Source organism: Paramormyrops kingsleyae, chromosome 20, assembly GCF_048594095.1.
Source record: "Paramormyrops kingsleyae isolate MSU_618 chromosome 20, PKINGS_0.4, whole genome shotgun sequence".
NCBI lineage: Eukaryota > Metazoa > Chordata > Actinopteri > Osteoglossiformes > Mormyridae > Paramormyrops > Paramormyrops kingsleyae.
In genome coordinates this window covers 15,823,846-15,851,480 of record NC_132816.1, presented here as the reverse complement: position 1 = coordinate 15,851,480, position 27,635 = coordinate 15,823,846, and the positions used below count along the sequence as shown (strand labels likewise).

Sequence of the window (27,635 nt, the reverse complement as noted above, 5' to 3'; positions counted from 1 at the left end):
AATGTTCCTTGTGTGTCATAAACGGCGTCAAATTAGCACGTAGCGTGACCCTCGGGTATGACTTGAGTAGCAGAGAGAACACAAAAGAACATTAGATGAATCGGCGTGATTAATAATAAAAAGGGGGGCCTTTAAAGAATGAGGAAACTCACGTGGGAAGGACGTCGGATCGTTTCGGCATTTTACCAATGATTTTGCGCATCGCTGATTTATTAGCACATGCTAATGGCCCATTTTGTATCGATATCTTTCGCGAAGCCCCATTGGTCCAATAGAAGGCTCAACAGACATTGGCGCTGCGGCAGCAAGAGACTTCAAAGGGAGGATTAATTTGAAGAGATGTATTGTGGCCACAATACAGGGATTAATTATTTGGGAGATTATTACTGGAGTATCAGACAGGCAAGCGGGCGAGAGAGCTAAGCGGTGGAAGTTCAGACGGAGCGGACAGGCCTCAGATCGGAAGTCATTTCGAGCGCCGTTCAAGTTTAGGCCTGGGTGACACCAGGGAAGCAGCAATCCTCGAATCTGAGGGCATCATCGCAGCCAAATTCCAGCCAGCATTGAGTCCATTAAACGGCAGGCGCCTCGATTTACGTGGACGCCTCTTAACACGGGCCAACAAGGAGTTACACGTCCAAGGCGTTGGTCACACGCTTCCAGAAAGCCGGACGGGGTCTGACGTGCTTTCTAAAGAACCGGTGCCAGAGGTTACGGTACCCCTGGGGGGGACAGAAAATAAAAACAGGAAATGCATTGTGGTGGAAGAGCTGTAATGGGCAGCAGAACGTCTGAAATGGAGATCGTCCCGTCAAGAGTAGGAAATGGATGGGAAGCCAACTAAGCGTTTGATGTCGGAGGTGAACGTGTCGCGGCGCTTGGGAGCCGGGCAGCCCGACCGCGAGAGCCCCTGGTGACAGCCATCTGCCACGGGACTGCCGGGCTGCGCCACTTTCCGTAAGGGGGAGGGGGCTGTCCTTCATTACCTCGCGAAGCCATTACCAGCTAAAGCTACTGCCTACATCCCATAATGCAGCATCTCTTCCTCGTTCAATCAGAGGGGCTTCGTTCGGCAAGCCTATGTCACGGCTCCTGTAGCTCGACGAGCAGGGCGTCGCACTAACGACGCGAAGGTCGTGGGTTCAAATCCCAGGCAGCGCATGTAAATCGTGATCCTTCATTTTACTGTGAATTGCTCTGGATAAAAGCAGATGAACGACTGCAAATTGTCTGGAGGTCACGGGGTCAGAAGACGCCCGATGGAGCATGCTTGTCCACGTCACGTGACGTCCTGGACGGAGATCCCGCGGAGGGTTTTACCAAGTGCCGTAAAACATCCCCGTGACAGGGCGCCCGTTCTCGCTGCGCTGGCACAGACGGGAGGGATTCCTCGTGGGAGAGCGACGCCAGACTCCTGCAGACCCCGGTCGCCTCCGTGACACATCGCGGCCACACCGTCCTGGCTGCACATGCTGTCCCAGAAACCCACTGGGTGACATTTCACCGGTTTTGTTTTCTTTCCGCTCAGAAGGCGAATGTTTTCGCCACATCACCCCATTCTGTGTGTACAATACAATTCAGCGCCGTGACACATTTTGGCTGGTAATTTAACATAATCGTCACTTTTAACAATTAACATCCTGTCATTATAATAAAGCACTGTGGCATTACACTTAAAAGGAGGCGTGCTACACAATAAAAATGTTTTCAGATTTAGCTGAGAAAAAATACAGCTGTAAAGATTTTAAATTATCCATCCATTCAACTTCTAATTGCTTATTCTGGTCAGGAGCCTTGGGGGGAGGGGGGCTGGAGCCTGTTTCAGCTGCCGGTGCCCCCTGAATGGGGAGACAAACACAATGAGACCCAATAGGCAACTTCAAGACACCAATTAGCCTAACTGCATGTCTCTGGATGGCAGATTGAAACCCCCAACCGTGGAGGTGTGAGGTAACAGCTCTACCCACCCAACCACCACGCCACCCACGGCTGGAATCGAGTATCTGTTATTGTACGTGTGTTACAGAGGCTTTTGCCTTGATCAGCTTCACATAAGCATCCCTGACATACTGCTGGCGGGGGAGAAGAGGAATCGTGTGGTCTGCTTGTGGTCTGTGCAGACCTGGAGACACACAGCTGGGTCTGTATTCGCTCCCAGGTCCCGCATCAAGCAAGAATCACCAGATGCTACCGATGGCACCTGCACAAGTGGGTCACAAAAAAGGAGGAGAAAAAAAACAAACAAACAAAAAAAAAAAACACATACCCTGGGTACCTCGCGATGCACATCCGTCCGTGTGACGCGTAGCGACACAAGCCTTCAGCTGGGCAGTGAGCCCCCAAGGTACCAGCACGTCATGACGGTGGCGATGGGCCTCGGGAAGAAGCGCCAGCCGCCCGCCCGACAGCGAAACCGAGAGGAGGCCGAGCGAGTCTCCGAGAGGGACGTCTACAAATAGCGGACACTAGTCTGCCGGGTCGACACTGTCTTTGGCGCTCAGCACTCAATACGGCACTGGGGGGAGAATTTCAATAATGTTCTTCCATCCATCCATCCATCTTCTACATCACTTGTCCTATGCAGAGCCTATTCAAGAAACGATCAGTCCAAGCCAAGGACGGGATGCCAACCCATCGTGGGGCAAACGCACCATTAACCTCAACAGATAACAAGAAGTTTTTAGAAGTGACAATCGTTACCTACGATTTAGAACTTTGAAACAACAACAGGGTTCTGAGTGTGAAACGTGCTGATCTCCACCAGTAAGACTCCCTTGCGTCGGCATTTTCTGACACGCCGCCCACCAGCTGCTGCCAGTCCGGCCTGAAGAATGGGGGAGGGCGCAGCCAATGGCGGCCAGCGGTTTGGCGTAACGGCGCACCCGGCCCGCCCCCTTGCCAACGACCCACGCGACATCCAGCCCGCTACAGAGCCTTTTAATTAGCCGCCTGCATAGAGTTCAGCTAGCTTGTGTTTCACGTCAACTAGAAGACCATTCCTCAGGGATACACTAATCTATATTACCATCTCTGATGAGAGGAGCAAATATCTCAGTCTTGGTGTATGGGGAGGGGGGGCGGTTACGGTGACCCGGAAAACAAGCCACTATCCACTGACGAGAAGAAGAAAATAAAGAGGACATTTTCCCAGCTGGGAAAGTGGTGAGGAGAGACAAGGAGACTAGATCCAGAAAAAGATAGAGGAGCTGTCTGGGAGAGACGGGGTCAGACGGCTAGACTGAGGCAGAGAGTGAAGGAGCCAAGGTGATGTGGATTAATAGGCATCTGGGGAAGATTAATCTCAGCAGTTGTCTCTGACCAATGCCGTCGCCACTCCCCAATCGCTTTTCCACCCGGCTGCGTCTCCCGGTACTGTGCGCTCTGGATCAGAGCTGCGTCATCGCTCAGACAGGGTGCAGAAGATCACAGTGGTGGCTCTGAGTGGGCGGCGGCGAGCGGATGGGACCCCCTGATCAAAGCGTTTGGGGGGAGGGGCCACGGGACACCCCGACTGAGGGCGTTTGCCGCCCAGCCCCGCCCTGCCCTCGACTCGCTTTCGCCCCATCCGGAGCTGAGGCTGCTTTTGGCTCGCATGAAAAATTCAACATCTGACCTACATACGCGGCATTACCAGCCATGTCATGGAGGGAAGGTTAAAAGGGAAAGAAAGTGTCCAATAAATGAAGGAATGTGACAGGGACTGGACAGAAGGAACACGCTACGAGGTCAAAGGTCGCCAAGGGTACGTGAGTCAAAAGCGACCCATGGAGCAGGTTATGAGTCTGCCATCAAATCCTCCCGTTGCGAATGCTACCCCCGTAAACATGATAAATTTGATATCTGCAGCATTTTTCATCTTTGAAAAATCATAAGCCTGTCTCGCTTTCATGTGGCCAAACCACTGGGATTGAAACATACAGAAATACCCAGAATTCCAAGCAGGAGAGCTGACCAGGAACAAACGCTATACACACACCTCCACTGTGGTGGGCACCCAGCACTGATACTGGTCAGCAGTCAGTGAAACGAGGTTAATGCTTCTTGCTGACCGTACTAAGGGGAAGTGGTCAGGAGCGTAATTGTTACAGAGTACCATCCTCTGAGAGTATATCATCAAACGGCTGAATTATATAATGCAAGAATCGCTGCTGATATTTACAAATGTAACGATGCTGATATCTAGATGAAATTGTGGACATAAAGACAATGTTTAAACAACCTGGACCCTGGTAACCCTGTGTAATTACACACTACAATATCCGTCCGGGTTTTTCACAGCTACACCTCCCTTTAAACATCCTATTGTGTTTCCCGCATATTTTGCCTCTTAAAACAAGGCTGCTTCTGCTCTTTTTCAAATTAAACATGGAGTACAGATGCGTCCGTTGGCACATTTCAGTCTGAAACGCACGTATGACTAATCAGCGCTCGGCGAAAGCACGGAATCCACACCGGGACCGAATTAGTTCAGTCAGAAAAAGGCAAAAATCAACAACGATATTTCACGCAGAATGCCGGAGTGTTTACAAGCACGGTTTATATAGGCATCTGTATGCTTCTGAATCCTCATCCCAGCCAGACGGTTGAAGCCACGATGGCGTGCATTCTGGTGAGGATGCGAGAAGACATCAAAACCAAACCCGAGCAACACGCTGCCCTGAGGGTGATCACTTACCGGCTGGTGATCGGACCGCATCCCTTAGGAGACCCATGCAATTCAGTGGCAGGCCGGGCCGCTCCGCTGACCCACCGTCCTTCTAACTAACGAGTTGCTTTGTTGTCCCGTTCCCAAGCATATCATTGATAGATATGAAAGACACAGTACAATTCTGTCTCCAGGACTGACAGAGGCCCTTCTGCTACATTCTCAATTTCTAGACTCCTTATGCTCCGGAACTGTCCAAATCATCTATTTTCCAGAATGGCACAGCCAGAGAAGTACTGGGACGAGCCCAGGGCCTATCTCAGGCGCCCAGGGACATCCAGGAGGAAATGGCAGCCCATCATAACCCATGATGCAACAATGAATAATACCTAGGAAAAAATAAAGCAAAGAATCACAGGGTGGGAGGGGCTACAGAGTGCTGTCAATCACTCCCTAGTTAACCCTATAGGGTGGCTGTTAGGGTTAGCCCCGCCCACCACTTCATTCACTACTTTTGACTCGAGTTTCCTCAGTCAAAGCTACTTAGTCCAAGAGGCATGTCAACAATCACATCCACAGGGAGCTCAGTCATGAGCTCCATCAGCAGACATCGATGAAGACTGTCAGAAGCACCTTCGGCATTTTTATATCAACATCCAAAATCCTGCTCCAAAAAAAATCACGTAAAAATCAGGAGACATGGCAGCTGTCATAAGTCAATAGCTGCAAAGGTGAATTCTGCAGCCAAAACGTAATGTTTAACTCCGAGACACCCTAACACACCGTACTCCCTCGAATATCCCCCATGGATAAACAACAGATTATTTACTCTTTACTAATTGCATTGTCCAGCAACAGCAGTGCTCTAACAGGATATATTTACAGGACCTGGAAATCTGAGAGACGCAAAACAGTGTGTGATAATTCCCCAGTTATAGTGCTAACTCATCAGATTAATGTAGCCCACAATACAATATAGTACGTTCATTCACACAGAATACGGACCGCCATCTGTCACAGATTACAGATTACAGCCATCTGCGCGTTTGTTACTATGTCACTGTATTCCAATTAATTCACACATTTCCTATCCATTCCCATCCATTACCTGATTTCCATAAATGACTTATATACACTGACATCCCATCTAAGGTAGACCTATAGTTCCTGGGATAGGCTGCAGGCCCTACTCTGACCTCGGGAGTGGGTGGAGCAGAGAGGTGAGCAACATACAGCTGATTCTCTATCATATTCTAGCTGGGGAGGAACTGCATCTGTTGCGTAAACACAGAGATTCTAGCCTGGGCCACTACTCTGTGTCTGTGCTGTCTGCAAAACATGGACCTGTACCGCCAATGAAGAATGCAATGGAACCCTTGACACAGCATCTTTATTTATGAAGCTACCCCTTTTATTGTCTTCCTTAAGGCTTTGACACATTATGCACAAGTCTGGTTACATGCAAAGCTTTTAATTCAAAAGGCTGCGAATGCAGGGGTTTGGAAAAAGAGAAAAAAGAAGAAAAAAAAAAAATACCAAAATGCAAAACATTTAACCACCTGGGAATTCTCCAAAAGTGAAAACGGCAGCTCTTCTCAGTATCAGATTACGCTAAAGACTGTTTACACGCGTGGTTTATTCTCGCCAACCACGTTGCCCGTGTGACAAATCTGCACGGCCGGTGCCATCATTAAGACATCAGATATGATACACGCATGTAACGTGACACACGGAACATAATTACCCAAAGCTTGGCCGATAGATGTGCCAGGGCAGAGTGGCGATAGAACCGTCAGAAGAGATGTGCAAGCCACTAAATTCAGCACATCAGTTTGGTTTCTTGGACATGCTGCACAATGGCTTTGGTCGTCCACGTACTGAAATGATGCTTGTTTGTTCTACAGCACCATGAACATACATTAAGCACTTTTAATACAACAATAGTTTGCTTCGAGTCTCAGCTGATTAGCATGTTTCTGAATCTAATCGGGAAATTATTTTCAGCCTGGGAGTGGAGAGTCTGTTACATCACCCTGGTAGCGTGGTGATTTGCCATCCATGCCAGGGGAGAATGGCGGGACGGTGTCATGGCACAGCTGCGGTGGGAATGGACAGGACAGGGACAGAGGCTCTTACGGCAGACGCGGGAGCTGACGGGAACCTGCGGCCACTCTCTACAGCGAGCCCTGTCATCAGAGATCCTTGGATTCACCCGAATGACTCATGAGTGTTGCATGATTTTTGTGGATGACGTGTGATTCGGAAGGGAGTGTGCCATCTCATTTTATTTCCATGTTATGTTTTAAAATCCACAGCATTAAATGCTTTGATAGAGCCAGTTTATCCTTTATAATTAAAGGAAAGGATTTTACTGAATCCAGCAATTCCATTTGGCATCGATTACATAATTTTCTCCTGGTTCAAGCGATTCAATTTATTAAATTAATTTGCTTTTTACAAGAAGATTGGATAAAGCATGTGCAATGAGTCAAAGCATTTTGTAGAGGGAATGTAATATCAGGTTATCAATTCACGAGGCAAGCTACCTGTTTTAAGCTGTGGCATCTAGGGACATTAAAGAACATCAGAAAGACTGAGGAGCTCGAAACTTCAATCCATACGTTTTCTAGTCTTAAAAAAGTAGTATTTTGCGTTATCATCCAATAGCATCTTCACATATCAATGACATACTCTCATGTAACACCACTGCATTCAGTTAGTTTGCTGGCCTTCTCTCTGCGGAGATATTTTGCACGATCGCTGCAACGGCTGCTTGTGAAAAGCGCAACAACTTTTTAAGCATTCCTCATCCGGTTGATACAATTATTATGCACAGCATGGTAGTTGAGTGTCCCTGCTATGGAAGACTCACAAGCAGGGCCGATGATCTCATTTAACAGCTTATTAGCTAATAGCTAATTTTCATGGAAATAACCGCGTCGTAGAGCAGGTAATGCACCTCACGAGTCAAAATGGCAACAATTCTGGTCTGCTGGTGCTCCTCTCAGTCCATGCAGAGCAATATCTCATTACATCTGTACTTTGGAGCGAAGTTTACAGCGTGTGGCTCCCAGGTGAGATAAAACTTTCCTCCAAACACATGTAGCGAAGAACTAAGACTATTTTAAAAGGAGATTCGCATGTCCGACGGCCACACCTGGGCCGCGACGCTCACATGGCTGGACTCAAAGCAGAACCGGGGGGGAGGGTGGGATTCATGAGTACTGCACATGCACCCCCAACCCACCAAAAAAAAGTGATCAGAACGTTCTGGAGTCCTATTCTGAGTAACAGGCGAACACGTGAAGACCAAAAACAACCAAAAGTCCCACTTTAAAACACCAGGATAAAATAGCACGTTAAAAGCAGCAAGTGATTAAATCAAACTCAGTATTATCCTGTCCCAATAATATAAAGAAATGGCCCAGTTTACAAAAATGCAAATGGAAAATTAACCCATTTCATGGGAATTAACGAAAATGTGGAACACCCGTTGATCGGGAAAACAGACAGGATGCAATTAGGTTTCCTGGATGGTCAAAAAATGATTCCCCCAAGTTTAGAGTAGGAGGCAGCAGTAAGGTGCGCCACCTGACCTAAGGACAGATAATGACAAAAAAACTGAACTACTGACTTATTGCCCTATTTCATGCATTCACAAAAAAACACAACCACAAGTGCATTGCAAGTGGCGACACTCATACAAGAATGCAATCCCATCTCTCGCCAATGCATTTCAATTTTATGGAAATAAAGACTTCCCAAAAGGTCACAGAAGGCTGTCGTGTGACTCGCCAGCGTCGCCCGATCTCCGTATCATTAAGGCGGCGGCGCCCCGCAACTTACCTTCCTGTAAACCAGCATGTTGGGAGACTCGTCAGCCACTCCGTTGCTGCTTTGCCCATAATTGTTTGTCTGCGCCATAACCCAAGGTGATCAAGTGCCGCTGAAAGACATGAGTGAAGCCGGTGTCTTTATGCACGATCCCTAGCAAAAAGCCAGCCAGGCTGGACCCAGCCGAAGACAAGCTGCCGTGTCTGTATAGGCAATACCGACATTTTCATCCAATGCACCGTGTAGCCTGGTACTTCAGGAAAAGGGAACCGTTGGCTAATTGGAACCATATCAAGAATAATAATGATGATAACAACAATAATTATACAGGGTTGACATATCTGCACACATACTCGTTTTACAATAGCGACGATTACGTTAAATATCCCACGGTAACATTCCTTCTAGGCATGGATGCTACCAAAAATAACACAAATCAGCGTCTATAAGGCTTACGTTATGATCACCAATGTTCTGAAATGCAAAGAGAAAGCAAGACACCATCTATTTGTCCTGCAAGGTAATGAGCTGCAATTCACGCTTCCATGTAAGCATCACCGTGACGGACTGGTGTAAAACGTGCGGCTGATGGCAGACGGCTTTATTATAACTGTCAGCCGATTCAATCAAATATTTGACGTCGAGCCTACAGTAATGAAGGTATCCTGCATCCGAATACCGTCCTAAATCGCCCATCTCCGGCGTTCAGCTTAAGATGCACGGTCTTGTTCATCATCAACATGCACGCCGTGCTTGACGTAAGATGTAAATGTATATTTATGCATTTATTTTACTGTTGCTTTTTTTGCATGCAAAAAAAGAAACGCCTGTCATGTAGCTATTTCCACAGCGAAACAAGAGCCGTTTCGGTACTGGAGAGCTCTGCAGCGCCCGATCAATCCATTACATTTTAGAAGAGGTAAAAAAAACAAATAGATGCAATAAACGGGCAAATCGTGGTTTACCTCAAGGAAACGCAGCCTGGAAACAAAATCCTGTTTTCACGGGGAAATATGCGGCGCAGTCGTCAGCTGGCAGGCGCTGGAATGCGATGATAATTCATTGGAAATAATGAGAAGCTGACGCTCGGCGTTATCCTGCTACCGCTTCCCTCTTTCAAATCCAGCCGAGGCAGCAGGAACGCGCGGCACCCACAACTTACACGTGAGCGCGCCTCGACCTCTGACCAATCACGTGCAAGGAATTGAAAGGTTGTAAGTGCCTAGGCAACTGGGCGCTGTGCATCAGCGGTGGTTTTTGAGTGGAGATGGCTCTCTGTAAATTGATATTATTATGCCAACGTGTATCTGTATAAATTGGTTGGCATATATTAGTCTTATTTAATCCACTAAGAATATATTATGCATGCGTATAACTGACTTAGGAAGTGCAACCTTTATTACCAGATCCTACTGCACTCCCGTGCACACACACACCCTGTTGCTCAATTAGTATTTCTGGCAGGTACATGGTTCTATATTGACACCGTTGCATGAAACCTTGTGGGCTGGGGGGTTGAACCCCACCCATACCTTGGTGTCCCGGAAGTTTGCATGTTCTTGTGCAGTGTCTGTTTAATCCCACAGTCTATAGATGTGCAATTATGTGAGTTGGCATCTCAAAATTGTCTATATTGTGGATGCCCAGTGATAGACTGGCATCTTTTGTGTGGCGTCCCCCTGCCTTGTGCCCTACGATGCTTGGGATAGGCTGCAGGCCCTCCAGTAACACTGTACTGGATAAGCAATGATCACGATATCCTGGCAACTGGGTAGGGCAGCCATATTGCAGCCTAAATTTTAAAACTTTCGTTAACCTATTCTCAATTTTTGAATGATTTTTCAAATAATAAAACAATTATTATTTGAAAACAGTATTAAACTCAGGCGGGCACGAGCTCCGTTTCCCCTTCATGTAAAATTAAATGCCCGTCATTTTAGTAACAGATTCCCTTTACATATCGGGAACACAGTAGACCCTTAATTATTCTACAGGATTTCTCAGCAGATATTTTTGGCTCCTAGCTAACACTTTCCTAACACATTTCTCTGTTTGAAATGTCACACCACCACAACCAAGCAGCTTTAAACAGTGGGCGTTCCTCCAAGCTCAATCCTCGGACCAAAGTCTTTGTGTTCACTTTTGTCTCCACGGCTTCCAATAGCCCGTTGACCATTTCCATGTTTCTTGCCGATATGACAAATTTCTTTTTGAGTCTTATTGTGTGTTCTCTTGCCTTGTGTCCCATTGCCTTGTGTCCCTGGCAAGTCTTTGGTCATCTAGAACCTATTTCAGAATTTTGTGTTGAGCCCCTTTTTTAATGGCATAAATGAACAATTATCGACGGCTTGATTGCTTACTATGAAGAAAACTACAGTCCATTTAAAAGACCACCTACTGAAGACCAATCCATTGCCTATAATCTACTCAGCTACAGATGTAGGAATAATCTAACGGCAAATTTAACAGTTCAGTGGAGTCTTTTCGAGGTCAGTGCTACTTGGGGTCTTGAATTGGGTCATATATTTCCAATATACTAAAAATCAACTTCATTATGATATTTCCAGAGCATAATTATGGAATGTTTTTCACTTGTAACCCAGTGTGATGTTATTTCACATAACAGTTTATTTCAGTTTAATATGAAATCTGTGAAAATGGGCTGTCTCAGAGAAAGGGAATAATTAATGTCTTATACATATTTATGCAATTCTTTGTTTGAGTTCAGAATAATATATTCTGTGCCACACAGAAACATGTGATTCAACATTCTATATTAAAATGGTATAATAGATTGGATGGGTGGGGTTTTCATGAGAGTCAGCCACTTAAGCCTTATAAAACGATCGCTAAAGCATCTCTTCTTTCTCTTCATGTTTTTATAGCTGGAATTCCTATTAAAAGGTAATCGATTTTAATAACTATGACATCTAGTGGGGTGGCCCGGTAGTGCAATAGTTAGTATTGTTACATCGTACCTCTGGAACCTGGGTTCGAGTCTTTGCCCTGAGTCTGTGTTGGTGCCTTTTACTGGGTTATTCCCTGCCTAGCTTCTTTGATGGGCTCCAGCTCCCCCGACCCTGCTTAGGACGAGCAGGTACTGGCGGTGGATTAAGTCTAGCTTACGGTGATGAATGCCTTACAAGAACAACTGACACTGTTTTTTAAAACAACTATTTTTGGTGTCTTATTGCTACATAAGTGCCAGCATTAGTATTTTGGATGGAGAATTAGATTAGATGGAAGAATGGCTGAGCACATATCGATTCAAAGGCGATGTGAGCGCCATAACAATTACTAGTGAGAACATGCGATGTTATCAGTTATCAGTTACCATCGCTGTTTTCATCCTGGTTTGCTTTTAACGTGCTGTACGTTTACGCTTAGCTAATCAGCTAACACAGTCGGCGCTACTGATTCATGGTGGAAATTTTCGGTGCATTTGTGTGCGATGTGAACAGAAGTACCAAACTGCTGTATCAGTTTCCATCTCCTCTGTGCCTGGGGTAACAATCTGCAGCCCTGAATCTGTAATTGAAATCCTCTCTTATTGCGCCGGCTCCTTCAACTACAGTATCCCGCTCTGTATCCTCTCAGAGAGCTTATGTACAGACCGGCGAGTAGACAAAAGGGTCAGATGCTTTTACTGTTACTTGATTATGCCACACATACTGGATTGCTTTATTCCAGTGCAAATGGGCATTTTTTTTTTTTATGTCCACTCTCACTGTGAGAAAAGCCCTTCACAGGCTCTCTGTACCTCAGAAGTCCTTGCCTTCATCAGAGGAAGGAAAATTTCATTCCGCCATGTGAATAATACAACAGGCGCAAAATCAATCCTCGGTCGGCAAGATGGGATTTGATGGAGCTGTGATTAAAAAAACGGGTCGCTAAGTCGGCACTGTCATTCGGGGTTGTTTTAAGATAAGGACCATTGACGCTCTTCCCCAGGCCTCTTGAGGAGAAACTAGATATCTCTACTTCCTGGCTGGGATGGCAGAGACAGGGAAAGAGCTGAGAGGGATGAAGCAGGCGTACGCAGAGGGACGGACATGAACACAGAGGCGGATCAATGCACAGATATGGCTAGTGAGCCAGCGGTTGCTGTCACAGTCAAATTTGATACCGCTACACACTGAATGAACTCCGATATGGAGAAATTCTGTAATGAGTAACCAGTAAAAAGATGCCACACACACACACACACATTTAGCAATTATACCTTCCAGTGACAAATTAAAATGATTTTAAGTCCTGGTGATTCATCAGAGCAGCATTCAAGTTGCACTAAAATTTGACGTCGCATCTGCCTTCTTGCAAAGGTTAGAGAGAAAAAAATTTTAAATACAGGGAAGTGTGTTGATTCATCTGAAGATAACATTAGTCGTACGATATATTTAGCTATTTATTAGTCCATAAGAGATTTGGAGATTCTATATTTATATGTTCTACTTCGTACCATAATGCCTACATTGTAGAACAATATTATTTTAGATGTCAATAGGACAAAATGCATAAGCTTACACAATGTTAGTAATTGTCAGTACTCATAGTAATACAAGCCCCATTATTTCTCAGGATTCTGTGGCTTATGCTCTGTTTTGCTATCAAGCCTCACTGGTTTCTGGAACGGTGGGTCCAAACCACAGCCCACAGAGGGGATGATATTCTCTGGCCCATATTTCCAGACCATTAAGGACTCAGAAATTTGTCTTTGTTTTGTTTTAGAGGAGGGCATTAACAATTTGTTTTTGCCATCACATTTCTGGCAGCCCCATAAGTTTTGCAGTCTGGTTCTGAACCGTTTCTGATTTATTCCTCACACATTTTCCCCGCTGTCACCCTCCCTGAGCTGGTCTTCCTCCCGCCCAGCCCTGTTTGGCTCTCATTTGATGCAGGAATTCATGTTCTCACAGTGGCTGTGTAGAAAATTTGCAGGGTCTCAAAGACTCCAGCCACGGGAATGTCTTGGAGGTACATGTGGAACTCTGAGGGTCATGAATGCATCAGGAGAACATTACGGAAATTTCATGCAACGGCCTCAATGAAATTTTAAAAATGATTTTTCTCAGCCTCCAAATTATTACAGTATTATACGGTGTGCTGAAAAGTAGTTTAGAGATCTGTTTCCATACCCAGGTGGTTGTGGGTTCGAATCCCCTGGTTAGTCAGATAATAACCAGAACTTGGGCAAGGCCCTTTACCCCAATGTGTTCCATGATGCTGACTAGTCCTGTTCACTGACCCAAATCTCTTTTCACTTTTATGTTGTTTTGGACAAAATTGTGTAAATACATGTAAATCAATTTATTAAAATAATGTAATACAAGAAAACAAACAAAACACAAAAAATGCAACAGACACATTATTTTTCATCAGTCTGCATTATAATGGGGAACGAGGTCCTCAGTCATGGTAAACAAAAACACCACAGTAACAATAGATCTAGCCGTGTGTGTCGCAGCATAGAAATACTATGCAACGGAATATTTTGAATTTTAATGTTATGTAGTTTCCAATATTAAAAATACTTCATAGTATAAAATGTCAATATGAAACATTCCTCACCCATTTTAATGTAATATTGTTCTCTGTTGACATACTTTATAAGTTCTTTCATTAAGAGAATGAGTTCCGTGATGAATCAGCCAAAAAGCTGTTGACTCAGGTTCTTTTGTTAAGAACAAAATAATTTGTGGGGAAATTATTTACATGACAGCCAGGTTTGTTGTGCAATATCATTGCATTCCACCACTAGAGTGGAGGGTTTAAATTCAGTTCATGTGTGGAATCTGTAACATTCTCCTGTGTTTGTTTGGATAATCAGACTTCGAGTGGCGATGATTGATTGACAGCACATGGTAATCGCACCAACCGTGGGTTTGAAGTCTCATCCCACTCATCAACACCAGGATACTCCGAGTTCTCTCAGTAAACAGTGTGTGCTCACTCAAAAAAAACACACACACACACACAAACCAATGGGCTCTACGAATATTACCCCAAATCCTGCTTTGATCTGTAAGGGATCCTGTCACTGCCGAGCCACAATTTAATATTTAATGATTTCCATCCACTCTGGTAGGCAGTAAACTCACTTGGCTCTAGTTGGACATCAACAGCTGCATCGACACTTAAAACTCAGAACCCTGACTTTTAAAAGCCAATTTTCATTGCTCCCTTTAACAAGTGTTGACACATTACATAGGTCTATAAAACAGATGTCTTATGGTAATAAATGTGTCGCATAAATAATCAGTTAGAGGATCAGATTTTTGAAATAGCATTTAGATATGCTTGGCTAATTGCCTGTCAATATCACTATTCTTTGATATTTGAATATCTGTTGTGAGGGCAAAAACATGCAGTACACACGATTCCCATAGTTTCTGCTTTAAAATGAGAAAATAAGTGATTCTGTAAATAAAACATTTTTTAAAATGTTAAAGAACGACCCATCGTTCTTCTAGTAAGGTAACCATTGGACGATTTAATATTGATTTCAGACGGCAGATTCTAACAGGGCCGGTCAATCCTATAGGCGACAAATTCTAAAGGGGCGTCGACTTGCCAGCCAATTTCACTTTGCATCGGAATGGGGGGCGCCGGCGAAGATGCTCGCCACATATCGACAAGGACCAGTACTGGTTTCTAAGTTCATATTTTGATGCAGATCACGCTGGGTTTATATGTCAAAGCATTCAGCGGAGCCGCAGTTTACTCGCCGTTTAACCCTGATATATATACCCGGCTAAATGAGAAAGTCTGTCCTAATAGGCAGTCATTAAAAGACAAATCATTAGCTTGTCGGGAAACATTGAACGCTGGTAAGGCTGGCGCGACAGGTGAAAGCGGAGACGGCGGCGCTGGCGCGGACGCGCGTTTGTCCTTCCAGGGAGCTCCCGTCACCGCGGAGGCCGTATCCGCCCCCCTCTGCGCCCTGATTCCCAGCTCAGTCTTCGCTATTGACAAGTATAAGCCTGGAAAGGTCAGCCACACCCACGGCGGCCTGAGGAGATGCTGGGGGGACCATATGGCACTGAAGCCGCGGGCACGCAAAACCTGATAATAAATATGTGCTGTGTGATCCAGAGGAGTCGGGGGGGTTTAAAAGGAGAATTACAAATTACTGGCGTGTTTAAAATTGCAGTTTGGTTTTGTGATGCGGCAACAACCGTGAAACCAGGCGAAATACGGACACGGCTGCGGCAAAAAAAGTTCCCGATGCCGCTCGGCGGAAGCGATGTGCTCGTGTGCGCAACTTTTACGGAAAATTCAGAATTTACAGGTTTTTTTTTCAAGCTTATTGGTTCAACCTTTTATTTCAGGTTTCTTCGAAGCTGAAGCTAACGACACCGACGTTTTACGTCAAAAAACCTGTAAATTAGTGACCACAAATACGTTGTTTTTTTCCCCCAAATAATGCATTTGTTTCACACTGCTTTTCCTTTAACGGCAGCTGCCCAGCTCTAAACCTACAAGAAATTAGTGAAATTGGATTCAATAATCAGCTAATTTATTCTACGAAACATAATAAACGTGGCATCCAAATGGCTGGCTTTCCACTAGCATCCAAATTTGCATTCGTAACCAATTGGCTTTTAGTTAATTTTGTCACAAGATCGTCCCACATTTTTAAACCATAACATAATAACCTACATGTTTGACGGGTTTCATTTTAATTACGCATTTCGTTAGAGAAATTGCATTATAACCATAGCCGTTCAGAGTCATTCAATTACTGCCTTGCGACAAACGATTTCCAGATAGGTTCACTTTCACACAATATAAACTTTATTCTCCGGGCGATCGTACATCCCGATATGATTTTTGAACAGATGAATGTCATCTTAGTGGTACAGTTTTGTTATTTAGACAGCCCAGTTCAATTCTGAAAGGACATCTGTATCCATGGTAACACCACCGAAGTCCTTACCAGCACTTACTTAAAGTCAGCATCGGTATCATCGAGGAAGAAGTATATCACCTTTCTTTCCATCTGCCTGGGTCAAAATAAGATGCTATTCATCTCGTGCCAGATCTCCAGCAACTGCATTTTAGCAATATAGTGCCATAATCAATGCCTTAACCCTTCCACACTTTAACAAACACGTATTGGGTTCACATCAAGTTACATGGACAGCATTGTCTGTGAAACCATTTTGTAATGCGTGGGGAAAAAAATAGCAGCATGAAATAATGGTTAAGAGGACTAGATATTTTGGCTGAAGCAGGCATCTTAAAACCTCATTACTTGGCTTCCACCCCCCAGGGGAAGTCCAGGATTACGTAGGTAGTAGGAATTCTAGGTAGCATAAGGACTTTGGAAAGAACCATTCGGACAAAATTGGCCTCCATCACAGCGAGACAATAAGAAAACCTCCAGCCTAAAGAACACCGGAAATGGAAGCTTTGGGTTCTTGAGCAAACGTACCAGGGACAGAAAAATCTGCAAGCACTGTTTTTTTTTTTTTTTTAAACAGTATTTTGATATCAGCATGGAAATTATACTACATCAAAGACAAACCCTTTCCAAAAAGCCAAATAAGTTGGGGAATATAAAAAAAGCAGCAGCGGAACCTTCCGTAACCTTCTCAAGCTTCCGGTATGTGCACATCACTTTAATGAAGAGGGGGAAAAGAATCACAATGTTCTTCTGCACAAGGAGTTTCTTTTATTGTACAAAGATGAAGTGAGCATTTCCAAAGCCTAGTGCACGGCAGACTGCCCTACTTGGGGCCCAGCATTTCGTGAGGCTTGACCCACTGGTCGAACTGCTCTTCTGTCAGGTAGCCAAGCTTGACAGCCGTGGCCTTCAGCGTCGAGCCATCCTTGTGTGCGGTCTTGGCGATCGCGGCGGCTTTGTCGTAACCTAGGAAGCGGCGTTGCCGGGCAAAGTAATCGGTTAGCTCTGCAGAGTCTAGACATCCAGGGCTGCGAGACCGCATGCGATTCCAGTCAGCGCTACCTTTAGAATATAGGCCCAGTTATGACATAGAGAATTCTTAAGTCAAAGAGGGTAGAAGGATAAGGAGTAATCTCAGCAGCCTTGGGCCCAGAGCTCGTTTTTAAAAAAGATCTTTAGCATTGCATCCAGGAAATATGCTGACATTCTGTTTGTTTAGTACCATCACAGAATAGCTCTGCATCGACAGATTCAACAAAGGGGCCCTCGAATGCTCATTAAAAAGCCCTTGATTGTATTACAGAGACTACGGTAATCCATTAAACTAAACAGACGGGGTTTCATCATGGGAGATTAAAACGAGCGTTAAGAAACCATTTAGCCTCAGGTTCAGCCTTTCTGCATTGGCTGAAACGCCATAACTTTTTTCCCCCGTTATTCTACGAAGAGCTTGATTGCATTATTGACGCGGCTTGAACCGGCAGACCCAGGCACGGAGAAACGCTGTCTGAGGTCAGCTGGTTCACGTGTCCCAGGTACATGTGGGCTTGCAGGTCTAATTAAGTCTGACCGACAACATCTGCTACCCATTCTGCTCTCTTGGTTGACACTCCGAATCCACTCACCTTTGACATCTATATTAGGAGTAACATTTGAAACGAAGGAAAAAAATTTAACGTTCTGATGTCCATTTCTTAAAAAAATAATAGCATAATCTGTCCCTATGGAGGACGACGGTTAAAATACACAAACTCTCCCCCTTCCGTTCAGTCTGACCTTGGGTGGATTTCACCCTGCTGTCAGTGGAGGAAAGCTGTACATGCCTGCCCTCTAGTGGCCGCGCTTGGCTTACCGATGTGTGGGTTGAGCGCCGTGACCAGCATGAGTGACTCGTTCATCAGCTTGTTGATTCTCTCTCTGTTGGCCTCGATGCCCTCCACGCAGTTCTTGGTGAAGGAGACGGAGGCGTCACCCAGCAGACGGGCGGAGTTCAGCACGTTTTTAATCTGGGAGGACACAGTGCAGACTGGGTCTTGGATAGCAGATTGCTTCACAACGGGCTGTCCGTTCACCGCAATGCAGCAAAAAGCCCGTCTTACAAAACTGGAGGCCTTGGCAGGACTCCATCTTTACCGCTCGCCAATTACGACGCACAAATGCAGCCATATTAAAAATACATTCACGCTGGTCTGAATTCAGCTGTTGAGTACGATATTGCAGAACGCAGGAAGGTCTTACATGCAGATTCATTCTCTTATGTAAGAGCAAAAGTGTAGATACAAGGTAAACAAAACCTGTGAACACCATGGGGAAAAATGGAACTAACTACATCACACACAGGGCATTTGTCGGAATTTACTAAACTACGCGTATCCTTACCTATCTTGTATGCCTATCTTAAATGTTACTTTAAATGCATTTTAAACAAATTAATAAAAACAGTCAGAAAACAGAAGTGTGTGTGTCTTTCGGCGGTTTTTGGCCACAAATGTTACCAAGAAGTAACCAGTCTGAAGAGAAATCTGCCCTCGAAGCATAAAAGCACGTTACATAATTCGGTTTTGGGTGCGTGCCTCGCTACATTTCAGAACTTTGAGAAGGGCTTCTTTACTTTCAAAGTAAATGTGTGAAAATGCATGAGATGCCCAACAACACAAATCAACTTGGGAAAGTAACTTTACTTCCCACATAAACCCTTCGTGACAGTGATCAGTTCTACTGGTCAGCTTGTGTGCGCGCGCGCGAGTCTCTCAAATCGAATCCCAAATATCTAGATTTAAGCAAATAATGAAAATGGATGGAATGAGTCCCTGGCTGTCCTGGAGTAGCCAGCACACACCCAAGAAAGGTCTCAGAAGATCTAGAAGGCCTCTGACCTTCCACTTCTTTCTAGGGACATTAGGACCCAGATGCCATGATACTGTAAGGTCACCGCGTACTCTAACGTATCCAGGAGTATAGACCCCTCATGCTGGGAATTCTGAGCCGCCCACGACCTTTGATTGTACATTTAACACACAAAATAAGCTATTTATTAACAAATATATTATTACATGCATACAGATTAATATATTCATTACTGTGTAAGTGTGTATGTGTGATTTTTGAATCACCCAGAGGTAAAACGGGGCTCAAGCATTTTAACACTGATCTGAGATTCTGCTAGGATAGCACAGGGTCAAAATAACGATCCTGTATTACAGAAAGCGGAGTCTGCATTCAGATTAATAGATGAAGAAATGATGTAACAAAAGTCACTGCGTATTAGTTGTAATGTAGATCAGTGTCTCCCCAACCCAGTCCGCGGGGAACCCCGGACAGTCAATGTTTTTGCTCCCTCCCAGCTCCCAGCCAATCAGGAATGCCGAATACCTGGTACAGGTGCGCTGGGAGCCGAGAGGAAGCAAAAACGTGGACTGTCCCGGGTTCCCTGAGGACTGGGTTGGGAAACACTGATGTAGATGATTCCCGTTAAAATCGCCTTTAACGATATCATGAAAAAAATGCACTCTCACCATCATGGGCTTGAAGACGTTCAGCTCAAAGTGTCCGTTGCTGCCTCCGATCGTCACGGCGACATGGTTGCCCATTACCTGGGCGGCCACCATGGTCATGGCTTCACACTGCGTGGGGTTCACCTTCCCTGGAAACGACAAGCAGAGTAAAGCCTCGTGTTCTGGGCCACTGGCATCCCATGTGGGGAGTCCCCATCCACATGCCTTGTGCGCTCCAGGTTCTCCATGACCCTCTACCGGATAAGCCTTTGGAAGGTGCACGGATGGGCCGCTTAAAGCGGGAAACGGCCATTTAGGGGGCCCAACCACAAGGTTTGCATTAAACGAGACACTCGGACTTCCTTTCACCCGTTTACAATCACTGCAGCTTTGAAATATCACCATCCAAGAATAAATGAACCAGACAAAACTAACAAAGAGTCGATGACCAGGTGAGTATATAGAGGTGGGACCCCAGGGACACTGACCTCAGCTGAAAGGTGATTGGTCCCCGGAGTGCCCCTCCTCCGTCACTCACCATTTCAAAACATATGATTGGCTAATGATAAGGTTAGTCCCCCTGTATAAATTATGGCCCCTAGAACATAAGAAATTTACAAACAAGAGGAGGTCATTCGGCCCATCAAGCTCGTTTGGGGAGAACTTAACTAATAGGTCAGAGTTGTTAGAATCTTATCTAGCTCTGATTTAAAGGAACCCAGGGTTTTAACTTGCCCTACATGAGCAGGAAGATTATTCCATACTCTAACTACACGCTGTGTAAAGAAGTGTTTTCTCAAATTCAGTTTAAAATGGTTTAAAAACCTTAAAAATCCAAAACTCGCCCCTGTAGCAGACAGATTGAGCAACAGTGGTTATATAACAGCAATACCATCCTCATGCACTTTGCTCTATTCCCTCTCTTCTTTGACTATTTTCTTTTTGTACCCCCCCCCCAAACACTTCAGGAATGCTCGATCTCCCAAGTCCCTGGTTTCAGGTCCCATGTGTAATAACCACACAGTGTTAAGTAAGTCCCTTTAAAATCGCCTGTGATAGATGGCAGACCGCGACTGCAAAGGACACGATCGAAAGACGTGCACAGCGACTCGCTCTTGGCCAAACGTCAAATGTCGCCCCCTCATGTCCCCCCCCCCCCACCGCTGCCTTCTATTTTCGTCAAAGATGAGGTCGAGACCTTTTACAAACACTGGAAGCATTTCGAAGCTTGAAACACAAACCACTGAAGAATTAGCAACAGGTTTCCCTTACAGTGACTTATTTTTTATGATACTATTTCATTGGTGCAAATCTTGAAGATCAACTAGCACAGCCAATGACAATGTGCGTAAGAAACCTTTGCACCGTTTGTATTCATATCCCTCCTCTAACCTCAAGATGCCAAGGGGAAACCAAACATTGCGTGAAACCTAACCCTACCCCAAAAATGGCAGCGACAGCTGTGGACGAACAGCCCAAAGCCACTCCTATGCTTCCAAAAAGACCTCCATTCACTGCCGCCCCTATTCAAACCACGATGTAGCTCAGCAGAAGGTAAAACTCCTTTAAATCTGGCTGGAAGCTGAGCTTCTGTTTTGTGAATGGCCTTCAGCCACTCTGAGCTAAGTGACAGCAGGACTGAATCTGCATGTTTATAAAAAAAAAAGGCCATTTCTATTTTAATCAGGTATCCTTCACAGTGCGGCCAAAATTAAGCTCGTCGGTTTTTTTCTGTTTTTAATGAAGCTGTCAGGTGACATCGATGGCCAATGGGAATGCTGGTCAGAGACAGACAGGCGCAGAGGAGACGGGAGCAGATCAAACACGGATCAGGTCTGAGAAGGTCTCCTTTCTAGCTTCCATCTTCCCTGTGTGTAGTTTTCTCGTTCTTCACGTTACCTCTTCGGTTGACTCTCATTGTCCAAGTTTTACAGCTAAATCCGGGACTTCAAACTGCCCTCACATGTGAGAACAACCACTCCTCGTTGCTCGAGTTCCGTTCCAACCACCAGGCCGTTAAAGCAAAATGACCACTTTACTTCAGCCTTCCAATATCTTTCATCCTTCACGAAGTGGACATATTTTAACATTTTTTTTAATGACATCTCTCTCACTCCGGTGCATGCTGTCTGGCGTAGGAAATTCAGTCGTAAATGTGCGCATCGGTCAGAAAATAAAGGTTTTATATCCGTCGTATTTGTAGATTGCTAACCGAGGTAGTCGCTAAATGAGGAGCGGCTGAACATTTCATTGTGTGGCTCTCACGACCTTTCACTAAGCTCAAGGTTAGTGTGACGTTACTCGGACATGTGGGTACAGGAACGGGACGGGTGGGCAGGAGGGCAAAGCGACTGATGACGGGCCACCCACCGGGCATGATGCTGCTGCCCGGCTCGTTCTCCGGCAGGATGAGCTCGCCCAGGCCACAGCGGGGTCCCGAGCCCAGGAAGCGGATGTCGTTGGCGATCTTCATCATACTGCACGCTACGGTGTTCAGCGCCCCGCTCAGCTCCACCAAGGCGTCGTGCGCGGCCAGCGCCTCGAACTTATTGGCCGCCGTCACGAAAGGCAGACCTGCACGATCGAGCACGGAAGAGTCAACAGCTCCTGGGTCGGACTGGACCTGGGTCACATCCTATCCGAGCCAAAGACTGACAAAACATATTCCACGTTTTAAAAATCTTCAAAAACACCAGGATTAGAAACATCTGAAATATAAAAAAATTACGCCACACCAGGCTGGTTGTTCCTGTCTCAAATCCAAGATCAGGCCCTGCTCCAGTACCCTTAACATAAATTTGCACCAATAAAATATCCAGCTCTGTAACTAGATAAAAATTTTAAGTAGCTTTGGATTAAAGTGTATTCAGCATCTTTTTTTCATAAAACTCAATTCAAGCATCAATATCTTCTGTAATTCCTGGAGAACCAGAACTGGATATCATACATCAAACATTATAGAAGATGCCAGCTTTGACATTTTCTGTATAGAGGGAACTCGAGGTACCTGTAAGAGCAGAGACCCTCGCTGCGACTTTCTCAGCGAAGCCGATGCGCGTGTTCAGGCCGGTGCCCACGGCGGTGCCCCCGGCCGCGAGCTCGTACACCCTTGGCATGGACGCCTTCACGCGCTCAATGCTGTACTTCACCTGCTGGACATAGCCCCCAAACTCCTGGATGGGACAGGCACAGAAAGCTGTCAGTCATCGCAATGAAACAGCCTGCAAGCAAAACATTTCAAAAACCAAACATCTGACCTTCATCGGTTTGAATCCCGAACTCCAAGGGAGCTACACACTGGCTGACCCTATCCTGTGACCCCCAAGCTTGCTCTCACCTACAAACCTGTCTGTGTGTCTCATGGAGAGCAAGGTGCAATGAATAAAGTATCACTAATCTATTTATCCCATAATCCACATTTATTTTTAAAGTTTTAGCTAGAAACTGAAGCTTGTATATAATTAATCACATGCATCTGCAGTGCATGCGATGCAGATTAACAGTCAGCTGCTTAAATTACCCGTGCGGCATTTGCCGGTACCCCAAATAATGTGGAACAAATCAGAGCTACAGTAATTAAGCGCACAGAACACTGAACATATGTGGCCTGCTTAGATGTTCCAACCCGCTCAAATCACAGTGACGCGTGTCCCTACGTTTTGTATGGACCGCGCCGAAGACGCCGCTCAGCACCTGTCCCAGGGAGAGGGGCACGGCGTCCTGCGTGTGGGTGCGCCCGATCTTGATGATGTCCTGGAATTGCGCCGCCTTCGCCGCCAGGGCGTCGTGCAGGGTCTGCAGCCCGGGGAGGAGCACCTCGTGGACCTCCTTGGCGGCCGCGATGTGCATGGCTGTGGGAAATGTGTCGTTGGAGCTCTGCGAGGAAACACACTGCCGAATCACAGGATTTGCCGAGAGAGGGACGCTGCTGAATTTAAGGCGTCGCCAAACCTGACACAAGCAAACTGAAACAGTCGTATCACTACTGTGTAATGATCAAGGTGTCCTGCTCAAACCATTACAGGTTCCGCCTTAAAAAAAGACGCACACGACTTGCCTGGCTTTTGTTGACGTGGTCGTTAGGGTGCACTGGATCCTTGCTACCCAGCTTCCCTCCCAGAATCTCAATGGCCCTGTTGCTGATGACCTCATTCACATTCATGTTAGTCTGAGTGCCTGATCCGGTCTGCCAGACCACCAGGGGGAAGTGTTCATCCAGTTTCCCAGCTATGACCTGAGAATGATAAACATACAAGGAAGTATTATATCACAGTATATTCAGTAAAATAAAATTTGCTGGGAAAATTCACCTTGAAATGATTTTTTTCAATTTAATTTTGCTAATTATGGTTTTCCATGACAACTTACAGCTGTATTAGGTAATACAATAAGGAATATATAAAAGTGTAGTGCACACAAGTATGTATTATAAAACAACAAAATTTGCAGAGGTCTCACTAAAAGCACACGCTTTACAATAGTTTTAATGGTACTATCCGAACATCACTGAGCATTTTCCTGCCCGAAGTCGCTGTAATATCAAACTCAAGATGTAGCACCTCGTCTGCAGCCTTCACAATGGCATCTGCAATCTTTGGGTCCAGGCCGTAGTCCTTGTTCACCTCCGCAGCAGCTCTTTTCAAAATCCCAAAGGCTTTAATAACCGGAATCTGAGAGATACACGGAAACAATTCACGCGTAGGGTCGGTGCCATCTCTGTGCAGAACACTACTGCGACTGAAGAGATACATCGAATTGCATAACAAATCCTGTTGCCACACTGGGTTTTGTCACTGCACATATATCCTGAAAGACAGGGAACCTGTCATTTGAAAAACCTAAAAATAAAATGCTTTGCAAACGCTTACCGGCATCCTTTCAGTAACACCGCCGATCTTGAAGTTCATCGTGGACCTGACAGTCTGCGCGCCATAGTACTTGTCGTTGGGGACTTTCAGTTCACCGAAGGTGTCCCGCTCGATTCTATATGATTCCGAGCTGGCCTATGAAGTGGCCGGGATATACAGTAATTATTAATCACATAATATTGACTTTGACCTTCTTACCTAAACAGCCAGTGCGATATTTTATAATGGTATTTCAACGACGCTTGCTCACAGGCGAGTAACGCTACTTAAAAAAATATATTTTTTTATCACTACATCCCAAAAAAACATGTCAGCTTTGGTAGGACAGAATACACATTCGATGATTCATCAATTACACGATGTCTTAGTAGCAGTTGCTTACTATAGTCGTATATAACAGTAGAAAAGGTCATCCGAGGGCCTATAAGGACCATGCAGGAGAAAATACACAGCAAAATTAAGCTCACCATTCTAGACGAAATAAAGGCTGCAGAGAGGCAGGGCCCGCCTTTCCTGATACTGGCGCTCCTTTGCAGAACTAGGAGGCTGCTATTTAATAGCTGAAAGTTTCGGAGAGAGCGGTACATGGCGCTGTTCAGCGGTGTCAAAGACCCGACGATGAAGGGCGGAACTATAGTGAGCCAACCAAAGAGCCTTGTTGGGGGGCGGGACGCGTATAGGGCGGACCGGTACGTCCTTTCAGAGATTCCGGGTGGAAACCCAGACTTCGGTCCCGATGCTGCCCTGCTCTGTCCTGAAAGAGACAGAGACGGCGGAACGGTCAGTGATGCTTCTAGACCATTTCAGCTTGGGGGCAGACTGGGGCCAGTTGTTCTGTTCGACTGGCGGATACATTAGACCAAGTATTACTTACACTAGATTGCCTGAATTAGGAAACAAAACACAATTTTGAAAGCTGATAAGTTTTTACAAATATGAGTTTCACTCATATGTTGAGCCTCATAACTATAATATCTGAATATATTTACCTGACTTATACTGTACAGGTAAATAAAGTCTATTTGTATAATATTTCTCATGTTGATCATCATATTCTTTACTACTTTTCCTGGAGTCCCACCAGCATGTCCCAAATCTCTTCTGGGGCCTCCACTCAGTGGTATGTGCCCAGAGCAGAGCTCTTGTGGTCTCACAACCTTAGAAATGTAAAGCACTTTGGTCAACATTGTTGTTTTTAAATGTGCTCTACAAATAAAATTTGATTTGATTTGATTGATTATTATCTACAGTTCATGATCATAGTTGAGGATAGAGACTCCATTCTGTGACAGCACCATGGCTTAGGATATGGTGGTGCTTATTCTCATCTTTGCCGATATACACCCAGCACTGAACAACTCGAATGCGTGCTGGAGGTCCAGGTAGCATGAAGCCAGAAGCACATCATCATCTGCAATTTGCAGGAGCATCACCTCTAGCTGTACATACCAGATATCCTTGCAACCTAGATGTCCTGTTTTTTGAAATTCACAAACATTGGAGACCAACACTCACTGTAAATAACTTTGATTTGGTTCCAAGTATCCTACATTCATACAGGCATTGGAGAATAGAATAGTTTTCCCATGGGGAAATTCTCTTTTTGCCTACCCCACCTTGCCCTCCCTGAGACATACAGACACATATATGGGTGAGAGCAAGTTTGGGGGTCACAGCGCAGGGTCAGCCAGCATGCAGCGTCCCTAGAGCTGGGGGTTGAGGGCCTTGCTTAAGATCCCACTGACATGTGACTATTTTAACAAGTCTTCCGATCACAGGCACAGCAGCTTAACCCATTGAGCCACACACTTCTCCCCCCCAAGAGCAGACAGTAGCAGCTCTGGCACCCACAGTCCCGCAATGCCTCCCATAGTATGTGCTGGAGCATGCAGTTATATGCTTTCTCTAAGGCTGCATTTACAAAAGGTGTCTTGCTGTTCTGATTTGAATCTATGGTTCAACCAGTGGGCAGAGTCTCCTCTCCAATACCCTGGCACAGGCATTCTCAGGGAGACAGAGAAGTCTGATCCCCTTATAGATTTTTTAAAAGAAGGACCACTATCCCTGTTTGCCAGTCCAGAATTACTCTACCCACCTTCCATGCCATATTAAAAAGGCATGCAAGCCACATCACTGCAACAATATTTTCAACAGCTCTCTACGGATCTCATCCCTCCTGCTACCATGGAGGCTTTTGACCACCATAACAACGTCATCTGCCTATGGGAGGGAGCAAAAATGTAGACTGTCTTGGGGTCCCCGAGGACCGGGCTGAGAAACACTGCTCTAATCCACCAAACGTTTCAAGCACTGCTTTGTGGTGAGAGGACATCTTCACTGACTTGAGGGGGCCCTCAAACTGCTCCTTCCACCACTCAGTATCCCCAGAGCTAATCAACACATCCCCACCCTGACCAATGTTCCTGACCCCTCCTGCAGCATTAAATGGTTTACCAAAACATCCGAATCTTTGGAGCCAATCCAAGTGTCTCTGAATGGACTCTCCAAACTACTCCAGTGCTGCAGCTTTCACATCCACGACAGCCTCTATATTTAAGTAACATATATTAAATATTAAGTAAATAAACTAATACGTAATTGGAAAAAAATGCATGGCATTATATAAAGCAAGTTATGCTGGACAAAGTAGACTGGAGCATATGAAATTCTTATGTTGTGAAAGGATGGAATAATATCACATTAAGACAAACTCAGAAATTGTTCGGTGTCATTGAGAACGACGTATTCCCGTGGCGAACCAAGCTCTCAGGGGATGAATCGCGTTTAAGGTGCAGAATCGTGCACAGCATTAAAGAAAACTAACCAGCAAACGATAAATACGCCCCATTAGATCCGTTGCTAAGGCGAGAAACATCAACATCCACGAG

At 45.4% G+C, this 27,635-nt stretch overlaps 2 protein-coding genes across 2 annotated transcripts in view; both read right to left on the bottom strand.

Moving 5' to 3' along the window:
* The window catches only part of LOC111853651 (regulator of G-protein signaling 7), a 65,029-nt gene extending 55,404 nt beyond the window's left edge, over positions 1–9,625 (bottom strand). Inside the window, exons 1-2 of the mRNA XM_072703680.1 lie at positions 9,445–9,625; positions 8,492–8,591 (exon numbers count right to left, since the gene is read on the bottom strand). Coding sequence (XP_072559781.1) covers positions 8,492–8,569 — 78 coding nt within the window. The 5' untranslated portion in view covers positions 8,570–8,591; positions 9,445–9,625. The remainder of the gene's footprint in view (positions 1–8,491; positions 8,592–9,444) is intronic.
* A 7,505-nt stretch (positions 9,626–17,130) lies between these two features.
* Positions 17,131–27,588, bottom strand: fh (fumarate hydratase). The gene is made up of 11 exons (XM_023830938.2): positions 27,572–27,588; positions 25,215–25,501; positions 24,748–24,882; positions 24,439–24,549; positions 23,937–24,113; positions 23,573–23,755; positions 22,887–23,052; positions 22,250–22,453; positions 19,901–20,028; positions 18,238–18,391; positions 17,131–17,351 (listed from the first exon to the last, which is right to left on the bottom strand). Exons 2-11 carry the CDS (start codon positions 25,332–25,334, stop codon positions 17,209–17,211), a joined length of 1,521 nt encoding a protein of 506 aa, XP_023686706.1. The 5' UTR covers positions 25,335–25,501; positions 27,572–27,588; the 3' UTR covers positions 17,131–17,208.
* Between the last annotated feature and the right edge of the window lie 47 nt (positions 27,589–27,635).

Excerpts from the sequence above, each read along its gene's own strand:
- fh (XM_023830938.2), bottom strand. The coding sequence starts at position 25,334 with ATGTACCGCTCTCTCCGAAACTTTCAGCTATTAAATAGCAGCCTCCTA. Across the intron at positions 23,053-23,572 it reads TGCCCCTCTCCCTGGGACAG|GAGTTTGGGGGCTATGTCCA; the intron begins GTGCTGAGCGGC and ends TGTCCCATCCAG. Across the intron at positions 17,352-18,237 it reads GGCGCTCAACCCACACATCG|GTTACGACAAAGCCGCCGCG; the intron begins GTAAGCCAAGCG and ends GCCGCTTCCTAG.